Source organism: Microtus oregoni, unplaced genomic scaffold, assembly GCF_018167655.1.
Source record: "Microtus oregoni isolate MIOR12 unplaced genomic scaffold, Mior012 000002F_ref0000024, whole genome shotgun sequence".
Taxonomy (NCBI): Eukaryota; Metazoa; Chordata; class Mammalia; order Rodentia; family Cricetidae; genus Microtus; species Microtus oregoni.
Window position 1 is genome coordinate 74564367 of NW_024543061.1, and position 22849 is coordinate 74587215.

Consider the following 22849-nt stretch of genomic DNA (forward strand, 5'->3'; position numbering starts at 1 on the left):
GTAACCCCACCCCCAACTCTGAGATTAAGGGGAAAGTAGTGCAGGGACCCTGTGTTGATCAGGTCCCTGGCTTCACAAAAGCCACCTGTGGAGCAAGGTCCAAATGATTATCACACGGAGATTGGAGTGCAAAGTCCTTAATTCCAGGACTTCCTCCAGCAGCGAGTACAATCTCCAAGGGCAAGAGAGCGTAATTAAAGACCCAGTACCCCCACATTCAGAGCTTGCTGGGGTGCTCTTCTGCTTCACCGGCCTCATCCCACTGCCTCCCCCAGGTCAGGGCAGGAGGGTCAGGTAGGGAAGCCCATGAGAAATGCATGTGCTAATTCCTGGTGATGAGCAGTCGCTGACACGGGTGCCGGGGAGGAAGAACGGGAATCCTGTTTGATGATTAGCTGGGGTTTAACACAAGACTGTCCCTATCCTCCGCCCCCCTTCTCCTCCTGAGCCTAACCTGTGTTTTGCCATTTGTCTGTGGCAACCGAATCTCCTTTCTGGGGAGCAGAAACAGGCTTCGGTAAACAGATCTATTTGTGTGACTCCTATTACTCACTGAAGCAATGTCGCTCCTTTTTCCACTGTGGTCTGTGAGTCTGACTCACAGGGAGCTACAACAGGCTTCTTTGAATTGATGGCTCACTCCCAGCCACTTCTGACTGACTGCCAACTTAGCAGGGCGTAACTCACCAACTTTTTTTCTTTCTTTCTTTCTTTTTTTTTTAAAATCCAGACTGATTCATAGAAACTCCTTTAAAGCCCAGGGAAGAGAAACCGCCCATCACACACCCCAGCACACCAGCCCAGGAAACTTATAACCTCGGGAGGCAGGGCCCTCCCCTCACTGTGGCCGCATACCTCCCGAAGAGCGGACCGACCAGCAGCCAGCTCCATCGCTCAGGGCATCTGCCTCAGTCTCCGGATCCTCCAGGTAGGACCCGTCCCACGCCGGGGAAACTGTGCAGGCCAGGCTCCCTCCGTTCTGCCTTTAAAGGTCTTTGAAGTCGTTGGTCTCTTATTTTCTCTGTTAGCCTTCTCCGGCTCTCAGAGAACAGAGACCTTGAAACTTTCAGCTCAAAGTAGTGGGGGAATCTGGGACATCAGCTGGCTCCGGCTGTAATCACGGTATTCTTGCGATGAGGATGTGGAAGGGACAGGGACTTTGGAACAAGCCTGAGTGGAATGTTCTTTATGGAGGAATCTCTACGTGCCGTCGAAATGCACGAAAAGCAAGCTCGAAAGATGTTCTCAAATCTTCCATTTTGATCTAAATTGCTTTGAACTGAAATTTGCAAGGACGGTGTCTTATGAGGACACTTTTGAGCAAGGACGGTGTCTTATGAGGACACTTTCGACTCTTTTTCCTTCTTTAAGAAGGTTAAACGCAATAGATAATCTCCGAAAGGAAAGGTTGCTTTGCTTTGTGGATTGTTTGTTGGCTTTTGGGGTGATGGTAGACAAACATCTGGGTTTCCGTTTCTGCTCTTGCTTTCACCAGCCCTTCTGGTCTATTCGTGTCTGTTTGAGTATTTCCTTTCTTCCTTTTCCCCATTCCCCACCCCCTAACAGGATGGGAAGAGGGGATTGGTTTGTTTAAAGGAAAACCGTTAGGGAAATAGAGGCAGAGGGTGTTTCAAATCAAACTTGGGAGGGGTTGATTTGGTGGGATGGGAAGACTGGCGTGGATTCCGGAATCCTTGGCCAGATGTGGAGGTGTGGGGCGGGGGGGGGGGGGGGGGGGGGGGGGGGGGGGGGGCAGCCGGGAGAGGGTGAGGCTGGGGGACTTCTGGCATTCCTGTAAAGTGGCTGAAAAGCTTTGTGCTTCTACCCCAGCCAGCTACATTTCAGAGCCAACCCAAAAGATCTATCAGAACGATTAAAGAATTTTCTGAGTGGGCGTGTAATTTTCCAACGTGGCAGTGGTCGTACGGGGCTATTTAGCTTATTACTTTTGCCCAATATATTGTATAGTTACAAACCCACGTGCAAAATGCAAAACGAACCAAGGCACCCAGTTGTTTGCTTTTGTTTTTATTAGATTAGCGTTTTGGTTGAATGTCTGTGGAGGTGTGGTCCATTTCAACACAGATGTGTGTCGTTTGTTTTTTTTTTCTTCTGGTAAACAAGCCCGATAAGAGTGACAGGATTCAGCTTGCCTATAAAGAGAAGCGCCTTTTTCTTCAGAAATGCAGCTAGCTGGTTGGAAGGGAAATTTTAAAAGAAATCAGTCTGTGCATTGAGTGGTCAAAAGTTTTTGTAAAGCTACCCGAGGTGGGGGTGGTGGGTGAGTGCTTGGGTCGCTTCTCAAGACTTGGGGGCACTGCTTTTGCTTCCAGTGTTTGTTACTTCCAGACTGCATGGGTGTGAGCCAGGGGAGCCGTCGTGAAGTCCACAGCCACAGTTTCCTGTGAAGACTGCCCACGATGGCGTGTAGTTCTGATCTGGTTGAAACTAGGGAGCCTAAAACAATTCAGTGAAGAGAGAGCAGGGGTGGGGTAAACTGCCACCAATTGCACGCCCTGTGGAGCTGTCTTAAATTCCATTGTCCCTTGATGAGACTATAATGCTTTGTGTGTCCTCCCCTCCCACCGTCCCCGTCCAGTTGGAGTACAATTTTTTTTAATTGCTGCTTGAATTCCCGCTGTTTTCCCTTCAAGTAATGGGCTCTGAGCTTTTCTGGAAAAGGAGGCTATTTACACCCCGCACCCCCCATGGCTTCCCACCCTCAGGCGGCTCCAGTTTCGCCCTGAGTGTAGAATAGCATGGAGGCAGAGCACTGTCCAGGGCTGCTGGACATCCGGTCTGGTCCCACTGTCAGAGAGCCCCCAGATTTTACATTGTCCCAGACTGCTAAACTGTCCTGGGAGCTGGCAGAAGGCCATCGAGGTCCAGCTGGATCAGATCATGTCCTAAGACCATTGTTATGGCCAGTAGTAAGGGGCAGCCTTCCTGCCAGATGACAGACGTCTGTCCCCAGACCTTGAGGAAAGCTGGTTGGCTTTTTCAAACATCTTGGCTTTCCTTTGGAGACAGGATTAGGCCAGTCTCCAGCCCTGAGGAGGGACTCCATGGAGGCTGGCGGGAATGCAGGGCCCCTTGGCTGTTTCCAGGTGGCTTTGGGACTGTGGGGAAGGCACGCATGTCACATTTCTGTGGAGGCAAAATTGACGTTTTGTATACTCCACAAAACTGGAAGACCCCTCGCACCCCGCCACCTGGGATGTGGCCACGGAAAAAGGCACAAGATGGCTTAGATCCATTCCTTCCTATTCTTCGTTGCTTACATAGAATCTTAAATTTGGAAGTTGGGCATGGTAGTTCATAGCTGTAATACAAGGACTCAGGGAGCTGAGGCAGGAGATTGCTAAGGGTTCAGATCCAACCTGGAGCCAAACTGGGTACACAGTGAAACTTTATCTCGAAGACAAACCAACAGCAAAAATACGAAGGAACTCTTATTCTCTTCCTGTATGCAGAAATCTAACTTTTACGTCATCACAGACAGATGGCTGTCCCGTGGCTCAGAGCCTCTTGGGACACAAGGGAGGGGACATCCAGCATGTACGTGCCTCAGAATGTACAGCCACACTCATCCTTCCTTGCTGGACAGCAAATCATATCAGGCGGAGTTTCTGAAATTCAGCAAAAAATGACTTCTCTGAAAGTTCTTGTTTTTCAGGCCTGAAATGACCCAGAAAAAAAAAAAAAGAGTTTTGATTCTGGTTCTGCCGCTGCCCCGCCCAATGCTCCACACGCCTGTTTCTCTAGATACTTCGTCCTTATTGAATATTTAAAGGTTTAATTAGTCTAACTTGGTGGAGTGGCATTACCACACTCTCTTGCTTTATCCTTTCCTTTATTTTTTAACCCCAAGGTCTCACTATATAACCCTGGCTGTCCTGGAACTTGCTTTGTAGACCAGACTGGCTTTGAACTCACAGAAATTTATCCACTTCTGCTTCCTGAGTGCTGAGATTGAAGTCATGTGCCCTGCTCAGCTCTTGTTTTGTGAGCCAGGATCTCTCTATGGACGTCAGGCGAGGGCCTTAGAACTTCTCCATCTTTCTTTCTCAGTTGCCCTGAATGCTGAGTTTATAGTGGATGCCGCTGCTGCTGGCAGAAAGAACATTTTGAAAGTATTAAAATTACCTTCCTCATCAAATCATTCCTACACTATTGATTATGAGCTCTTCTGTTTTCTAAGAACATGTTTATGGTCTTCTCTGTAATTTGGAGTGACACACCCAACACTGCTCTCTACTGGGACATAGTTAAGTCAGCCCAAGCCCTGAAGCACAGCTTCTAACAGCCTGTGGGGGATTGTTCCTGCTTTGGTCTATAGTTGTACCGTATGCCTGCACAGTCTCAGAACCTGGCGTGGTAACAGCCAATCAAAGAAGCCTCTGTTCACTGCCACCAATCGGAATATGCACTCCTTGGAGGGCTGTAATTCTTGATTACCATGGAGCTAGAATTTTCTGGACCTAAGTCTTGCTTTTGGAATACTCTTCTCTGGTGACCCTGAATTTCTGGATTATCCAGTTCTTCCAGAATCAAAGAATGCACATAAGTCTATTGAGGGTCTCCTTGCATTTCTAACACTTATTTTCTGAATATAAGTGTCCAAGAAGACCCTGTGACACTTCAGTCCCTGGCACCCTGACTCATGAAATGTTTCCCTCAATTTGACGGTGGCGGGGGTCCCTGACATTGAAGGAGAGAGAGAAAAATACAAACTCTGGCTCTGCTGCTTCCTTTTGAGCACAACATCAGGGGTCAGTGTTTTCTTTCCTGCTGTGGAGAGAGCCTTTCTTCGGAGCTGAAGACTTTTTGCTGCCAGTGCTCTTGGCCTCATGTAGCCGGGGCTGTTTAGGACTTTGCTGAGTCTCTTTGCCGGAGTCTTCTGTCAAACAGGCAATTACACCATAGAGCTGTTGGTACATGCTGGAATTGTGTCCATCACTGTTGGCACTGTTGGGAGGATGTGAGATGTAGGAAGACGGGACTGTGGTCTAGCCTTGACTCTCCTCTGTGAACAGAAGACTTCCCTAAGACATGAAGATGAAACAACTCGGGCGCCAAGACACCCAAGGCTCTGAAAAATCTAAGCACCTACCACTTCTATTTTAAGGAATCCCTGAGTTCACACTAATGGCTAACTTAATCCATAAAAGTTAGTGTAGCGAAACTAGGGCCTTGGGATTCTGCCCACTGGTAGTAGACTTGCCTAGCATGTGCGTGGCTCTGCATTCATTTGTAAGTGCTGGGGAGAGAGAGAGAGAGAGAGAGAGAGAGAGAGAGAGAGAGAGAGAGAGAATGGGGGAGGGAGCACATGGATTCTGCTGTCCTACCTGATCCAAGATTCCTTAGGCACAGTTTTCAAAGAACTCACCTGAAATAGCCCTGGACATCACCACCCAGCTCTTGGAAAGAAGGATGAGGTTTGGTTTATGAAACAAAAGGTGCCATCTCTGGAGGGGCCTGTGAAAACATCAGTTCACTGGGAGCAGAATCAGGCTCAGAACCTGACCTGGTCCTGAGGAGAGAGAACCGGTGCAGGTGTGGCTTACAGGCGTGGGGTGGGAGCAAAAAGGGACACTTTGGGAGGGTTTGAGAACCCAAGGGGAGTGAGAGGGAGTGAGCAGATGGCTGTGTTTGAGGCAAGCAGAAAAGTCTAGAAAGAGCCAAGTAGGTATAGACAGAGAAAGCAAATGGGCAAGGGAGGCAAGGTAAGGCTGGTCTTACTTCCAGATCCTCCTCTTGACAGCAGCTCACGCTCACTGTCTCAGGATAGCCCTTGGAGCAAAATTTTGGTTTTTGTCCTCCCTGAAGATCTTCCCCCCTAGTTTTTGGCATGGTTGATGAACGTTTGGGGCCATTGGGTTTCATGGTAGTGTTCCAGTGTTTCTCCATCTCGAGGATCAGATGAGAGGTGAGAGTCCAATGAGGATCTTCATCTTAGAGACCTCTGCTTTCAGAAACCTAAGCTCTTTGCCTTGGGGTCTGAGAGAAGGGAGGGGAGGAAGCTTTGCTAAATTACAACAGTGAGTTTTGCTCGTGGAACGTTCCCAAAGCTATGCAGCTGAGCCCAGGAACTTCCCTTTGCCCACAGCTGCTGCTAAGCTTCCACAGGGAGGGGACTCTGCCAGCTCTGAGGGTGTGGTCTGGGTTTGAAGATGAAGCCAGTCTTGGGGCTGGCATGAGGGGCTTGACAGGGCCAGCCGTCTATACAGAGTGGACCTCAGAAAGCAGTGTGACAGGAAGAAGCAATGGCCTTTGAAAGACCCTTTGTTTACACCACAGGGACTTTTATGAGGGGCTGTCTAACTCTGATTAACTCAAAGTTGTGGGAGGAACAGCCTCTAGTAACTGTCAAACCCTCAGACAAGAGCTGGATGTTGCATGCCTTTTAATCCCAACACAGGAAGGTAGAGGCAGGAGGATTGCTGTGAGTTAAAGGCTAGGTGGGACTACATAATGATTCTATCTTAAAAAAAAAAATCAAAGGAGGAACTAAGAAGAGAACTCAGTGGTAAAGTGCTCGCCATGCAAACAAGAGGAACAGAGTTTGATTCCCAGAGCCTATATGAATTGCTGGGTATGGTGGCTTAGATTTGTAATCTCAATTTTGGGGAAAAAGAAACAGGAGGATCCCTGGCACTCACAACCAGTTAGTCTAGCTGAATCTTGAGTTCCAAGACACTGAGACCCCCATCTCATAAACAGATGACAACAACAAAACGCGCGCGTGTGCGCACGCACGCGCGCGCATACACACACACACACACACACACACACACACCTATCAGATAAAAGATAGGAAATAAAGCTGGATTGGAGATTCAAGATACTGGCTTCATTCTAACTATGTTATCTAGGAGGTGGGGTCTTGGTCAAAGGGCAAGACAGAACTGCCCAATACCTCTCAACTCGAAGTAGCCAGCTTCTTTGAAACTGAACCAAGCAAGCGGCCTACCCAGCATACTTGGGTGCCCCTGCTCTCCACAGCCCTCCAGCTCTCTCAGGCTTTGCTGGTTGAAGCATGTTACCACCATCTGCTGTCAGGCGCACCCAGAAGCCTCCAGGGCCCAGCCACACCTTGATTTTTCTTACCAAACCCTAGTTATTATCTTGGCAACTGGAAGACAATCTGGCTGCCCGAATACTTCTCCTTTGTTGAGAGCAGAAGTCAACGGAAGCGTCCGTCCTCACCCAGGGGACATCCTCCCCTGGCCAGCTGCAGCCAGAGGGTGTGGGCTGCGCTTGGGCCTCACAGCCCAGGTCTGTCTTCAGGCTTTGCAGATGTTGTCCAGATCCGCCCACTCCATGGACATAGTGGAGGACAAGCGGAAATAAGAGAGAGATGGGGGTGGGGATGAGAGTCTCTGTGGATGCATCTGCAAAAACAATATGCATACTTTTTGCTTGCCTTTGCATAGTTCGGGCTCCCAGGCTGCAGAGAAGATGCAAGCCCACCTCACTGGCCTGAGCCTATCATGCTATGCTAATGAATAAATATGACCTGTAACATACTGCTTGCTTTGTGTTAGACACAGACCCTTCAACGCTCATGCTAACCACATGAAGTCCATGTGTGACCCTTAAGAAATTTGAGCTTAGAGTCTGTGTTCTTTATCACTTGGGACTCTGCCTCCCTAGATTCCACCAAGAAGACAAGTTTTTAGACAAAATCTTTCAAGTCTGACCATTAGCCAGATAGAATATTTGTGCAATTGGCCTCTCCTTCCTAATTAGAGCGCTCTCTCTCTCTCTCTCTATCTCTATCTCTATCTCTATCTCTATCTCTCCCATTCTCTCCCTCCCTTCTGCCTTCCTTTCTGATATTTTTCTATCTCCTTTTCTCTCTGTTTCCTTCCCACTTCCCCTTCTGTTCTTTTTCCATGTCTTTTTTCCTTTCTTTCCCCTTCTCTTCCTTCCTCTCTCCCTTTCTGCATCTTTCCATCCCTCTCTTCCTTCCTTCTAACATGTTTTTTTGGTTCTTTAAGCTTGCACTTTGACTGTATATTCTAGCTATGTGTGAGAGTCCATACAGGCTATATTCGCCCCAAAGAGACTGTGCTATTTGTCACAGGCCGCCATTGTAGATGGTAGCCCCTTTGCTTCAGGACCATGAAGAAGCACTATTTCCCTGAATCATCCAGGTTCCTGCTTCTTTCCCTGCTCAATTGTGGATGGCCACAGAATCTACCAGCACTTGAAGCATCATCCCTAGCGTGAGATACACAAAGCCAAGGGCAACCTGCATTTCTTCCCACACTGAAATCCTATACACAGAAGCAGGAAGACTTTAGGATCCCCCTACCCTGTTTCCCACACAGAGATACACGCTTCCCTTTCCATCCGTATGTAAGAACAATGCTGAGGATGGAAAAGTACACATGACATAAAACAGCAATAACAATGGCCAGGAAAGTTCACCCAAGGTCCCATCTACTCATTTTGCCTTTAATCCCAGCCTTTCCCCCCTCCAGATACATCCTCCTCTCTGCTCCCCAAGGGCAGAGCTTCCTTCTTTGTTTGCTTTTATGTCACACAGACGTCGATTTTGCCAACGAAAATGATCCTCATTGGGAATGCACACACATCCGAAGCCAAACCACAGTGAGAACGGTCTCGACACGGAGGAGGACAGAAAGGCTTCCATGCTGCCCTGCAGCATCCTTAGGAGGCCCCAGTAGCCTCGGTTTCATTTCAGATGTCACACGGAGAAAGACGTGCACAGTTGGGGCTGACTCATGAAGGTCACATGACCCAACTCCTGTCAGAGCTGCTCTACCTTCCCTCTTCCCTCCTGCCTTGCAGGAAGTGCCAGGTCTTTGCTCAGATAGTGTGAGAAAGTTTTCATGTCAACTTTCAGTTAGCCGGAAAGAGATGAGAAGATTGAGAAGAGCCTTGTCCAGCAGAAGGACAGAGGAGGCTCCAGCAGCAGTAATTTCAGGGCTGGGCTGTGCCTTGCACATGTGCTTGTGTGTGTGTGTGTGTGTGTGTGTGTGTGTGTGTGTCACTTAGCCCAGGCTCACCTTAAATCTACAACGAAGCTGCTTTGGGTGGTTGATCTTCTACCTCTACTTCTCAAGTGCTAGGGTTGCATATGTAGATGCTGGGGATAGAATCAGGGGCTTCCTGAGTGCCAGGGAAGCACTCTTTCTTTGCTTTTGTTCTGTTTTTTTTTTTGTTGTTGTTGTTTTTTTTTTTTTTTTGAGACAGGATCTCACAATGTAGCTCTGACTATCCTGAAACTTATTATGTAGACCAAGCTGGCCTTGAACTTACAGAGATCTATCTGCCTGCCTCCGGCTCCCAAATGCTGGCATTAAAGATGTGTGCCACTATGCCTGGATTAGGCAAGCACTAACTCTTACCAATTGAGTTATACCTGAATTCCACAGGCTGTATGTACTCTTGGAAGGGCTTTTCTAGTAGAGCTTTGATAGGTAGTTCCTCAGGACAGGAGGAGTTCAAGTGCGATTTCCATAGTTCTTCAGGATGGGTTTGCTGGTTTTGGAAGCAATTTCAAGCCCTCCCTTAGTCTGGAAGTAATATGCTTATGAAAAGTAGTTATAAAAGTTAAGTGGAAATAAATAATATGAAATCTGTCCATAACAAGATGCTCAATCCATGCTTGTAGTGATGTACCAAATAATTTACAGAAATGATGGAGGACTAAAGTATATGTTATATTAAAAGAAAGAAGGAAGCCCTGGGGACATGGCTCAGTGATTAAGAGGACTGGATGCTTTTCCAAGAGACCTGGGTTCAATTCCTAGCACACACTTAGCTGGTAGCTCACAGTTGTTTGTAACTCCAGTTCCAGGGGATCTGGTACCATTTTCTGGTCTCCATGGGAACCATACATACTCATGGTCCACAGACATACATTTAGGCAAAACATCCATATACACAAAATAAAAATTAGAAATGAAACAAAGAGAGAAAGGAGACATCTGTACCCCTTATAAGGCCTTCAGTCACCTGGCTGTTATTTTCCATATTGAAGAAAACATTGTGCTTCTTGGTTCTTTTATTTCCTCCTTAATGAGGTTTATCTGGTACCTGTCATGGCCTCTGCCCTTAGGGGCTCAGACTCCTCAGGGTGAGGGAGTCAAACATGTCCAGAAAGAACTCTGTCATCAGGCAGGCTGCCATTAGTGACTTTATTAGGGCTGAAGAAGAGCTATAACGTAACGGGGTGGGGGGAGGGAGGGAACTACTTCAAACCTATGGAAAGAAGGAAGAGGCAGAATTTGAGTTTGGGTGAAAAAAACTAATAGGTAAACACTGGAGGAAAGACATAAGAGCAGCTTACATTTTGAAAGTCAGATTCCCAGAATTCCATGGACAGCTGACTGGCATCTCATCTTCTGACGGAGACAAGCACTCTCAGCAATGGAAGGATGGAGGTTTGTAGGTTGAGGAGGACATGGTCAGATAACCCAATACCAGTACAGAGAATGCATGGGGAGTGGAAGTTTAGAGACAGCATCATGGCTAGGATCCTGACAATGGGGGTGGGAATAACCAGGAACCCTGGTAAGATAATACAGGTAGACCCCCAGCTGACTGTGATACTTTGGGCAGGAAATCAGGAAGAGGCAGAAGTGACAGCTGAACCATTATTGTGCTTTTCTTTCCAGTAATGGACTATCTTAGAATCTTAGCTACCCACACCCCAAAAATGCCTAAACTGGTTTCAGCCAGCCAGATCCACAGGCATGGTCCCAGAAAGCATCTTGTAACATCTTACCATCCATAGAGACTGTCTCATTGGCCAGAGTTTCACTCAGTCTCAAGTAAATCGTGGCACTCTGTACACTCAGGACGGTCGAAGCGGAATTGCCACAAGTCTGAGGCTAGTTTGGACTACACAGAGATTCCCAACTGAACTTGGCTCCAAGTCTTTGATCCTTATTTTTCCTAATAGCCACTTCTTTCTAGTGTGGTCATTCATGACTTGTGTCTGTTTCTCAGCTGCCCTCAGCCCTGACCACACCCGTGCCAATCACACAGTGTGGATGGCGTGACTGCCATGTTTATGGGTGGAGAAGGTGCCAGGGAAGTGCTCTTGGTGTCCACATAAGCCACCACACTTTAAAGCTTTTTAAAGCACTGTGACTGACCAGGTGTGGTGGCCCACACGGGGGAACACAAAAACACCACGAGGAGTTGCAGTCTTGGCAGGGAAGTCCCCAACGACAGATGACACAGCTTGGGTCTGTCCATGCAGCAAGAGGGGAGGCTGGGCTACCATGGGACATTCCGATCTGTGATGCTGCTGTGTTCCCTGCTTCAGGGTCTGGTCCACCTGTCGAGGAGGAGCAATGTGTTCTCCACTGGAGAATTCCAATCATAGCATTTTGGAGAAATAGGAGGGGGAAATAGGAATTCCATTATTGCTTCGGGGAGACACAAGTTGTAGCATTCCATGCTTTCAAAATTGTCTACATGCTGCGGATAGTTTTGTTTGTTTGCTTTTTTTTTTTTTTGGGTGGTGCTGAGGACCAGTTCCAGGGCCCCGAACATGCTAGGCAAGCGTTTTATACCAGCGAGGTGTATACAGTATGAGTCCAGAAATAGTCTCATTCTTTGAACAAGGCATGAGTCAATGGACAAATTTCAAAAGATCATGGTGGGTGGAAGTCTCGAGAACATGGACTATGCTGTTTGCTAGGTTCTCAGACACCCACTTGTTGGCCGCTACTGGTAGTTATCCATAAAGATCTTGAGGGCTTCGTCCCCCCAGGTCAGTTCTCAGTCTACCTAATGCTGCAACCTTTTAATACAGTTTCTCATGTCGTGTTGACCCCCAACTATCACATTATTTGTGCTGTGACTTCATAACTGCAATTTTGCTACTGCTATGAACTGTAATATAAAGACCTGATATGCAACCCCTATGAAGGGGTCATTTGACCTTCCCAAAGGGTCGTGACCCACAGGTTGAGAACTATTGTTCTTGACTGAGTGGGCAAGGGGTTGGCTCTGTAATACAGAGGCTGGATAACCATGGATGACCCAAGACAGAAACTTCATAAAATGTTCCATTGTGTTTCTAAGTATTTTGGAAGAGGGTGTTAAAAATCATGGAAGTGCCAGGCATGGTGGCACACGCCTTTAAAACCAGAGCTCTGGAGGCAGATGCAGGGAGCTCTCTGTGAGTTCGAGGCCAGTCTGATCCACAAAGTGAGTTCTAAGGTAGGCAAGGCTACACAAAGAAACACCGTCAAAAACAAACAAACGAACGAACGAACAAGAAAGAAAGCCCCTCTAAGCTGACAATGGATTTCACTGATGTAAGCTGACCCATTTGGGACAGTGTAAAGATGAAGCCGTGTATATTATGCAGTAGCTACCTAAACAGCCTCCACACAGGCTGGAGACAGTAGTCAGAAACAGGGAGACCTATGTGATTGGTTCATTATGAACCCTCATTGATCTGAGATATTTTGCTCCCTTGCTTGAGGGAGGAAACACAGCTCTCCCTGCCCCCAAATCTCAGACAAGAGTCACTTTTTAGTTTGAGGAAAACCTCACTTGCACTTCTACCTGACAGTAGGCAGGGGACAGGAACTAGGGCCTCTGCTGAGGTTAAGAGTGAGCCGGAGTGGCTGGGAGAGGGTTCGCTGGATGAAACGGTAAGTGGGAAGAATAAAATGGACTCTGGTGGAGAGGGTCCCAGGGCATCCAGGGAGACAGAAAGGCTCCTGAATTCCACCTGCCTGTGGCCTCACTTGGGAATTTATATTCCCTTCTTGGCTCCTCATCTTCCTCTCACTAGAAGGAGGCTGTTTCAGATTATAAACAAAAGGAAAGAGAGTCATTAAAGGGTCAAGGAGGGTTGAACACAAGCGCCCATTATGTAAGTCTTGTTATTTCCTGCCTTGAGCCAGCTTCATTCCGAAGGGGCAAGCTTGGGAAAGAGGGTACTTTGGTGGAATGGACGGAGAAAAAGCTATCTTTTTCTGGTGACTCTGAAGGGTGTGTTCTTAGTGGTAAGGACTAGACAAAAGAGACAATTTCTGAGGACCAAAATAATTTTAGCCCATATACTGCCTGGCAAACTAACCCTCAAACAGACATCCTATTCCGTGTGTGCTTGGATAACTGAATTGGGTTGGCAACAGCTATTCTGCTTCGTAGAAGAGAAACAATAACAATAACAGCAACCGTGGTAACCCTGTTATTAGTACCCACCACATACCAGACGCAACACAAGGTATTTCACTTATATAATCCAGTGCAATCCTCACATTTAGGGAATAATTAGCATCCCCACCGCCCCCATCCCCACATCTATGAGGAAACTGAGGCAGAGATCAAAGCACTTGGGATGACTGGAACTTGGGATGATTCTAACAACTTCTAATTAAAAACAAGCAATCAAACAAACAGAAACAAAACAAAACCCCAATCCTTAAAGCCAAGCGGGGAGTTGTGGAGGTTTGCAAGAGCCCCAATAAAGCCAACAGGGAAGGAGAACAGTGGGTTTACAGACCTGAGAGTTCTTTTTTTTTTGTTTGTTTGTTTGTTTTTGTTTTTTGAAACAGGGTTTCTCTGTGGCTTTGGAGCCTGTCCTGGAACTAGCTCTGTAGACCAGGCTGGTCTCGAACTCACAGAGATCCACCTGCCTCTGCCTCCCGAGTGCTGGGATTAAAGGCGTGCGCCACCATCGCCTGGCAGACCTGAGAGTTCTAATTGCTCCCCAGAGAACGGGTCATCAACCTTGGCATTCATAGTTAAATTGGAAACGTTCTCTGCCTCCCTCACCACCCCCCTCTCCCCCAAATTAGAGGGAAGTGGCCAGTGGGGAAGAGGTTTCTGGAGAGTGGAAACCAGTGTCCACAAAGAGCCAAGAACCCAGGCGTGCAGTAGATCACATTGGATTCTGTGTGCCTAACGAGAAAGTGAGAGGAGATAAAAGACACCTGAAATGTCAGAATAATGACAGCATCGGTGTCCTAATAAATACCTAGTGTAGCATGAAAGTGGCTTCAGCACATCCAAAGCTTCAATTAAATCAGGTGGAGTGAGGGGGGAGCAAGCAATTGCAGGCTACCAGCCGCCATCTCCTCCTTGGTTGGGTCATCCTCACGTACTCCCTGCCTAGAGGGTGGGCAGCCTCCAGTCCTTTCCTTTTGATGTCTCCCTGGGCTGGGTCTGCATCTAACTGTCATGGCGCAGTGACTTGGGTCAGCACAGCTCCTCCATGTGCGCCCCTCCCAGTCCCCTTAGTTCCTGGTCTTTACCATTAGTGGTCTCTGCTGAAATTGCGGCTGAGAGCTTTCGTTTATCCATGCACAATACTAATTTATATTAGTTCCTGTTCTTCCAAATGGTGATTTATGCATCTGTTTGTCTTCTGGGCTGGGTCCTGAATGACTGAAGCTACACAAACACCACACACTTGTGAACGACACTTCTGGTGTTATCTCAGGCTTTATACTTCCGAAGCCCCAGAGCTGTCCTGTTGAGCCACAGGGAATCTAACATTGCCTTAGATGCCCCCAGACAGCATCCCCACTGAGAGGCATGCAGGGCCAAAGGCTCAGGTGTTGTAGATATTAGTCTGGAATGTTAAATCAGTAAGTGATCGGACCATTACACTGTAATTAGGTTGTCACAATATTAGATGCCAAAAAGCATTGTAATAACAGAAGTAGTGTCTCTCCCATTTTATGTCTCATCCGGGATCAAATTAGTAGCCCGTTTGCTCTATGGCCAGTGAGTAATAGCGGCTTGTTCTGCACAGCACATGAGCTCTCTTCAAACTGCTGGGTGAGCATTTTGCCGGGAGCATGGATGCTTTCCTCATTCAAGCTGAGATTGTGTGTGATGCTTCTGCAGAGCTCTGGAGATGACAAAACCCTTTTCAAAATCCAAAGCCCAGCTTCTGGTCTCTAAATCACAAATAAAATGTTAGCAGCTATTACAGAAATACAATGCACCCCCTTTTAAAGAAAAAAGGGGGATAGATAGTATATTAAAGAAATGAACCTATAAACACGGGAACAAAACAGATGCTCTCGTCTCTCTCCATAGATGACTAGGCCCTTAAGTCTATCAGTCAGGTCAGGTGAAAAGCTGCTTTTAGGAGTTTTTGATGCAATTTTGAATTTTAAAAATTGTCACGCTTGTCTCGTGTTAACAGAGAGCCCGTGGAGTGAGAAGGTGGGGTTTGCTTTGCTTAGCATGACAGTAACCTATTGGTCTCCCTTGTCTTCTGTTTTCAGAACTCTCTGCTCCCGAACCACCAAACAGCCAAGATGCTGGTGTTACTGGCTGGGATCTTTGTGGTGCACATCGCTGCTGCTATAATGCTCTTCGTCTCTACCATCTCCAACGTGAGTCACGGCCTCTGGTTCATTCAGCCGGGGAGGGATCTTTGGAACAGTTTGGCAAAATGTTTAAAAAAATGGAAGAGGGGTGTTAAGTCAGTGCAGAAGCGTCTAGCTTAGATGCGGAGGGAAAGAGATCAAATGCTTACTCATACATCAAACAATGAAATACCCAAAGTGGAAAGAGCCAGGATCCATGAGAGATTCTAGGGATGTTGGGAGGTGGGAAATGCTCCACCAAAGGTGGAGATCGAGGTGCCTTTGGAGGGTGGGTAGGCGGGTGGAGCTCCTCTTACAGAAAGAAGGGAAGTGGTAGAAAGTGCGTTCCCTGCAGGCCATTCCGGCAGGCCGGCCAGCAAAGGTGCCCTGTGGGACAGACAGGCTTTCTCAGTCGGGAGTTATAGATCTCTATGAGCACCAGCCTTTCCCTCCTGCAGAAATTTGTGATTATGGGCTAGATGACTGTGAGAACGAGAACGCTGCTTTGGTTATTAGGTTGATAAATCCGACTTTTGAGTGGAAATCGGTGTGGGAAATGGAATTTGGCAAGATTCACTAACTCCAATCCCGGTGAACCGGGGTCTTTGCTCTCCGAACCTGGGTCTACTCTGACCCCTAGTGGTCATTTCCAGCTCCCAAATTGCTTGTATTGCCCTCGTCTCAAGGAAAAAGAGCCAGTTTCTAGGACTAAGAAGTAAAGTGACTAAGTGATGGAAGGATCGCTTGAAAGAGGCGGAGGCAAGAGGTCCATGAGTTGAGGCCAGCCTGGGCCACACGCTTTGCTTGGTGTGGTGGCACGAGCTTTTAATACCAGCACTTGGGAGGCAGGATCTCTGTGATCTGAGGCCAACCTGGTCGACAAACAAACAAAGAAGTTAAGGCAGCCGATCATTAGGTAGACAAACGACGGCTCTAGAATGGGTGAGAGTCCATTTGACCCTTGTGGTGGTCAAAGGGTAAATAGTTTTGTGTCCTCCCCTCCCCCCAGGGTTTCTTTGTATAATCCTGGCTGTCCTGGAACTCACTATGTAGATCAGACAGGTCTCAAACTTGGAGATGCACCTACCCCTGCCTCCCAAGTACTGGGATGAAGGCTCTGATAGGTTTTAAAGTCCAGAGCGAAGTGGGTGTGAATACAAGCTAGGTAGGCTAGTTTGCATACTAGAGAGAGGACACAACCCCTGCCCATCTTGCCTCCTTCAGCTTTATAATTTGTCGATTGTGTATGCTGACTCCTGTGCTTCACAGGAAACTTCACATATCATTACAAGAGGCACACGTGCTTCTTATCCACCCAGGGTCAGCCCCTTGATGCCGGGCGGAGCTAGCGGGCGATTGCGCGCGCTTGGGCTTCCTGTTTCCGCGTGCGCATGTGTAGACAGGACTCTAGTTATTTTCTATTTCACTGAGGAGTTGTTATTCTCAATTCAGGCGAGAAGGGGTGCTGTCACCACGATGGACCTGGGGATATACATTTTGGTCATTCTTGGACTTTTAGCTGCCCCTGCCTTGAAGCGTTTGATATTTAAGGACTCTGTGCCGTGACAGTCCACATCTGAACCTTCTGAATGGACTAAAGTGGCCCACGAGCCACCAGAATCATTTTTGTTTCCCCAGCAGCCTTCCTGTTTCTTAGTTGTCTCCAGCTGGACATATTTCTTGTTTTTTGCTCTTTAAAGATTTATTTTTAATATATATATTAAATATATGTATATATATATATATATATAGTATGCACACATGAGTGCAAGTGAAGATGCTGGAAGCCCTGAAGCTGGAGTTCCAGGTGCTGTGAGCCTCCTAGTGTGGGTGCTGGGGAATGGAACTTTAGTTCTTTTGCAAAGGCACTTGATGCTGTCAATTGGTGAGCCATCTTTTGTTGTTTTTGTCTTTTGAGACAGAGTCTTATGTAACCTACACGTTGGCCTCAAACTTACTATCTGAGCTGATAAGTCTTAAACCCCTGAGCCTCCTGTTTATTTCCAGGGTGCTGGAATTACAGGCAGTTTCTACCAGGCCTGACTTAACTAATTTTTTCCCCTCATTAACTAACTACTTAAATGTGAGCCTTTTAAAGTGCCTTGCACATGCTCAGTGTTCTTTTCCTCATCCAGAGTTTTTATTCCTTAGAACTTTAGGATCTTAAACCACTATGTTGAACTTTCTTCAGTTGTGTGTGTGTGAGTGTGTGTGAGCTGTATGAGTGTGCATGCGTCTGTGTGTGTGCATCATGAATAATCAAGTCCAAATAGGAAAGGTGGCATCTTTTCTGGTCCACAGTTTCCTTTCTTGCAACCTTTGTGACTTAGGATCTTATTTCTGCAGAGACACGAGGCTTAGCGGTGTCGACAGCCACATAGGGCATCTTGGTTAAGGTTTGGTCCTGACACATGATGATGTTCTCTTCTAGAAAGCAGAAGAGCAACTCTTAATCGACTCCGTCTCCTCTGGTTTCAGGTCTGGATGGTTTCAAATGACGTAGCATCCTCCGTGGGACTTTGGAAGAACTGTACTAGTGGTGATTGCAAGGACACCCTGACATACGGCAATGAAGGTATGAGTGCAGACACCAGCGCCTAGCCCACCGTGGTGAGGGTAGTGCCATGCCCAGACTTCCGGGTCGTCTAATGCTCCTGCCCTGTGTTCACAGATGCTCTCAAGGCAGTGCAAGCCTTCATGATCCTCTCCATCATCTTCTGTGTGATCTCCCTTGTGGTCTTCGTGTTCCAGCTCTTCACCATGGAGAAGGGAAACCGCTTCTTCCTCTCAGGGTCCACCATGTTGGTGTGCTGTGAGTATCCAGGGCATGGGCTATTTTACATGGGAGCATCTTTTTTTTTACCCCATTGCTGGAGACTGAACCCAGGGCCTTGAAAGACAGAACAAATACATGACTACTGAGCTACATGCAGGAAACCTTTGACTAGACTTCACACCATTGCTCCAGTCGGGCCTCAGATTAGCACATGGCTGTGTGAAGCTGCATTCGGCTGTTCTCACCTCTAGTTGCCTGTTGATTTGCTATTGCTGCTTGGGTTAACAACCCCCACCTGCTTTATTGTTTAAAAAGCTAGATGTCCCTAGGAGCCACCAAGTGGTTGGGCAGCATCAGTACCCCTCTATACAGAAGGTGAGAAGGTGGCATCCTCAGAAAGATGCAGCTATGGCCAGGATGTGCACGATTATTGCAATGCACCATCTTTTCCATCACCCCAGATACACCCAGTTTGGTAAAAGGCCATGCTGCTCCCATAACACCATCCCTAGACATACCAGGGTCCGGGTGGGAAAGGCTGGTGGCCAGCAGGATACTCCATGATTTATTCTTCACAATAATTACACACAAGCCAGTGCAGATTTGAGAGCCCAGATATTTCTCTTTCACCAACACCCAACAAGCTTGAATCTGGGCAAACCGACAGAGTGACCTTTTAGGAAAAAACAGTGAGAGTTTCCTTTCCCATTGTTGTTGAGGGAAATGGGATTGTTAAAAGCAAACAAAGAAACAAACTGCTTTGGTGCCCGCCATGACAGCGCCTTTTTCCTTGCAGGGTTTTGCATCCTGGTCGGAGTGTCCATCTACACTCACCATTATGCCCACGGTGAGAAATTTACCCCCACAAACCACCATGGCTACTGTTTCATCCTGACCTGGATTTGCTTCTGCTTCACTTTTATTATTGGCATTCTCTACATGGTCCTGAGGAAGAAATAAGATGAACAAGCTTATGGGGACTTGGTGGGGTGGGCGTGGGGAGGAGGAAGCGGCTTAATCTGGGAGGGAAGCAGAAGTTATTGTGTAGGAATAACCAAGGGAAGGGAGGGGGGAGGGGAAGAGGGAAGGAAAAGTGGGGGAGAGGCCCAAACCCAAACCATTTCTGGGGGTGGGATTCTCTACTGCCAAGCACCTGCCCTTGGAAGAAAAGTTGTTGGCTACTATGCTGATGCTTCCTTGAAGCCATCAGAGGGTCCTCCTCTAGCCACCAAATATGAGCCCCTCTGTCCTCAGTTACACAGCACCACTTAGGACCTTATCAGCTGCCATAGGACTGGACGACTGGTTCCACTCTTGAGGGAAACTTCTGGGCCACTCACCGAGGTCTTCCAAACCTATATCACCAAGCTCCAACAGTGGTCCAAGTCCCGGCAAGAGCAGATACTGCTTCTTTGCTGGGAAGGCTAAGACTGGAGGCCACCCGTCCTGCAACCTAAAGCCAAACACCAAATTCAGATTCCAAGTGCCTTTAGTGGGGGGAGGGGTAGCGGGGGCTTTGGCCATGATGCCACTTCCCCTATCTGGTGGCCTTTCTGAAAAGACTAGAAAGAGGTGGTTTATAAGGCAAGCTGGTGGGATTGGCTTAATCAAGAACTAGAAGTTTTTACCCTGGAGGACTGGGAGATAGGCTGAGATTGGCAGAGTCTCTGTCACACCTCACTGAGATGTCCCTTATAGAGGCCTCCTGCTCTGGACTCTGATGGACTCTCACTAAAAGCTAAGGCAGCTTTTCTGGAGTTTCTCTAGATTCTCTAGAGCCAAAGATGAAAATGCCCCACAAACTGTAGGGTCAAAGGGCACACCCACCACAGTGCTATAGTAAGGTGGTTTTTAGGAGTCCCCCTAATGCACACAGTGTTTCTTGTAAATGTAACAGGTGAGGGATACACACAGCCCCTTACCATATGACTCTGCTAAGCTTCTGAATTAGGGACCTTTGAGGAAGTTCTCTCTCACAATAACCAACACTGGGGACCAGAACAGAACGGCTAAGTTCAGTGGTCACTATAGCTTTGACCCTGGCTGGAGTGGTCCCCTCTCCATAGGTTTCCCCAAACTGTTTTCTAGATGAAGATGGCAATTCTAGAAGTCAATCAAAGCATACACCAACCTAAACCAAAGAACAAGCCCTGAGGCAGGGTGGGGGAGGTGCTGTCTGGTTATGGAGTGTTAAGCATACTACATTTCAGTTATAATAAGAACAGAGTAACTGCTCTCAGGAAACACAAATTTTAAACATCATGAGCTGAGTAAAGTCCAGATGATGGGCAGACAGTTCCTTTTTAAAGGCAAGAGAAATTCTTGGGGTGTCTAGTCAGAAGGCAGCAGAATTGTTGGGGCCACAAGAGTACTCTTACATAAGACTGAGACGTAGTGTCATAGTCCTGGTTCAGGGGCCAGAGCTCTATCTACAGCAGCTATGTTAAGCCATCTCAGATTTCTGCCTACAGGGCTTTCTCTTTAGAAATTGTTTCCTTTATTGCCCTTGGAAGATCACCCCTAGGAGGAGTCTGAGACATGTCACCTCCATTCCTTTTCCTAGGGTTATCCTTATCCATTTCTTATACACATTTCCTTACTGGGGGGAGTTGTTATGCTATAATTGCTGGTATTTATGTAAAGGAACTATTACTAAGTATATTTCTCTATGTGTATTATGTTTAAGGGAATGTTGAAGGTGGGTTACTAAATTGCTGGGCTGAGGGTAGAGACATTGGTCAGGAAAAACTGTGGGATAATAAACTCTTAAATTACAATTTGATCACCATACGCTTGTTCAAGGCTGTCTTAGGTTCAGAAGGATATCAACAGACAGCTGTGATCAGAAAAACATAGCCACATTTTGTGAAAAAGTTGAATTTTGATTGATGTGAGCCATGCATTTCCTTGTCTTTTACCTTTTTCTGTGACATTTACGTCTCATGTAACTTGCATTGCATTGGTGGGCTATTCTAGTACTGTATTTGGCTTCTTAATAGATTATTTCATATACTATAACTGTAAATATTTTGATACATATGTTTATAACTCTAGGGATATAAAAACAAATTCTGATTCCCTACATTGTGTGACTGTTTTCATTTCTTTTCTTTTTTTAAATGAGAGGATATAGAGAATGGTGACATTTATTCCTACTATTAAGTTTCCTACTGGTTTGATTTGGGGAACTTGACATTTATTTGATACATTAAACTACTTTCTGGTAAAACCTTAAGGGTTTCTCTAATAATTATTTCAGGCAACTGAATGTTATTAAATATAGCTTTGCCTTGCTTTAATTAGACCTCTTAGGCAAAAATGGAATTTCATAAGCTAATAGATTAGAAAGAGGTTGTTATTATCTTAAATAAGAATGGCTTATGACTTTAAGAAATGAGGCACTTCCACAGTTTGGTTGAAGTAGCCAGCTCCTCAGATGTGTCTTCACAGTACATGGTAATTCACAAAGGCTGTGATAATTCATATTCGCAGAAGCTCATCATGTTAGCTGGAGCATCTCTGCATGGGCTCAATGACTGCAGGCAAGATTAACTCCTTTCTGAGAGCAGTCAGAGCGCTCGTGGATCGTGGAGAGCAGGTGGATACTAAGTATCTCATTGTTATGTCAACACTAGTGAGATAAGTAGGGCTTATTGGTGGTCTTCTGGTCCTTTATGGTCTTGGATTAAAAATGAACTACACACAGGGGCTGGAGAGATGGCTCCATGGTTACGAACACTGGTTGCTCTTCCAGAGGACCCAGGTTCAATTCCCAGCACTCACTTCACAGCTCCGAAGTGACTATAGCTCCGGTTTCAGGGGATCTGATGCACTCACACAGACATGCACACAGGCAGAATACAAATGCACATGAAATATGCAAATTAAAAAACTTCACAGAGAAACGTCAAAAATATACTATGAGGGGCGGAAGAGGTGGATGGCTGAGTGGTTAAAGGCATTTGCTGCTTTTTTTGCAGAGGACCCAGGTTCAGTTCCCCGGGCCCACATGAAGGTTCACAGTCATCTGTCACTCCACTCCCAGGGGATCCAATGCCCTCTTCTGGCGAAACAGTCACATAGTAAAAATAGATAAATATTCAGAACTATATTATGAAGCTTCAACATAAAAGACTGGAGAGATGGTTCTGTACAAGCTTGGGGATCTGAGCTTGGATTGCCAGTACCCGTATAAAAAAGTTGGGGGCAATAATGTGTGTCTGTAGTCCCAGGGGCAGGTGGCTGAGACTGAAGATCCTTGGAGCTCACTGGTCAGCTAGCCTGGCCCAAATCGTTAGAGCTCCAGGTTCAGTGAGAGGCCCTGTCTCAAAGAGTAAGGTGAAAACCAGTAGAACAAGACCACCGTACATAAACCTCTAGCTTCCGCATGTGCAGAGATGGATGAATATGTGTTCACACATGCACATACGTACACACACACACACACACACACACACACACACACACACACTGTTAGTACATTTTAAATTAGCAGACCAAATTGCATTGGCTCTGTAATGTCTCCTCAGAAGCCCATATGTCTCTTTTGATCGTTGTTTGTTTGAGAGAGAGTCTTACTATGGGTCACTTCAAACTTGTACTCCTCTGAGCTTTGCCTCTTTGGAGTGGTGTGATCATAGGTGTGTCCCATCACCCTTGGATGCCTGTGAAGTTCCTTAGGCTTCTTCTAAGACATTTCCATAAGTGATCTACTTCCTTCACTTAGCTCTCCTAGAGAGTTTCC

At 46.8% G+C, this 22849-nt stretch overlaps 1 protein-coding gene across 1 annotated transcript; it reads left to right on the forward strand.

The window, feature by feature from the left end:
- Positions 1–770: 770 nt before the first annotated feature.
- Emp1 (epithelial membrane protein 1) lies at positions 771–21187 on the forward strand. The gene is made up of 5 exons (XM_041642435.1): positions 771–928; positions 15246–15356; positions 17808–17904; positions 18001–18141; positions 18902–21187. Exons 2-5 carry the CDS (start codon positions 15279–15281, stop codon positions 19063–19065), a joined length of 480 nt encoding a protein of 159 aa, XP_041498369.1. The 5' UTR covers positions 771–928; positions 15246–15278; the 3' UTR covers positions 19066–21187.
- The last annotated feature ends 1662 nt before the right edge of the window (positions 21188–22849 follow it).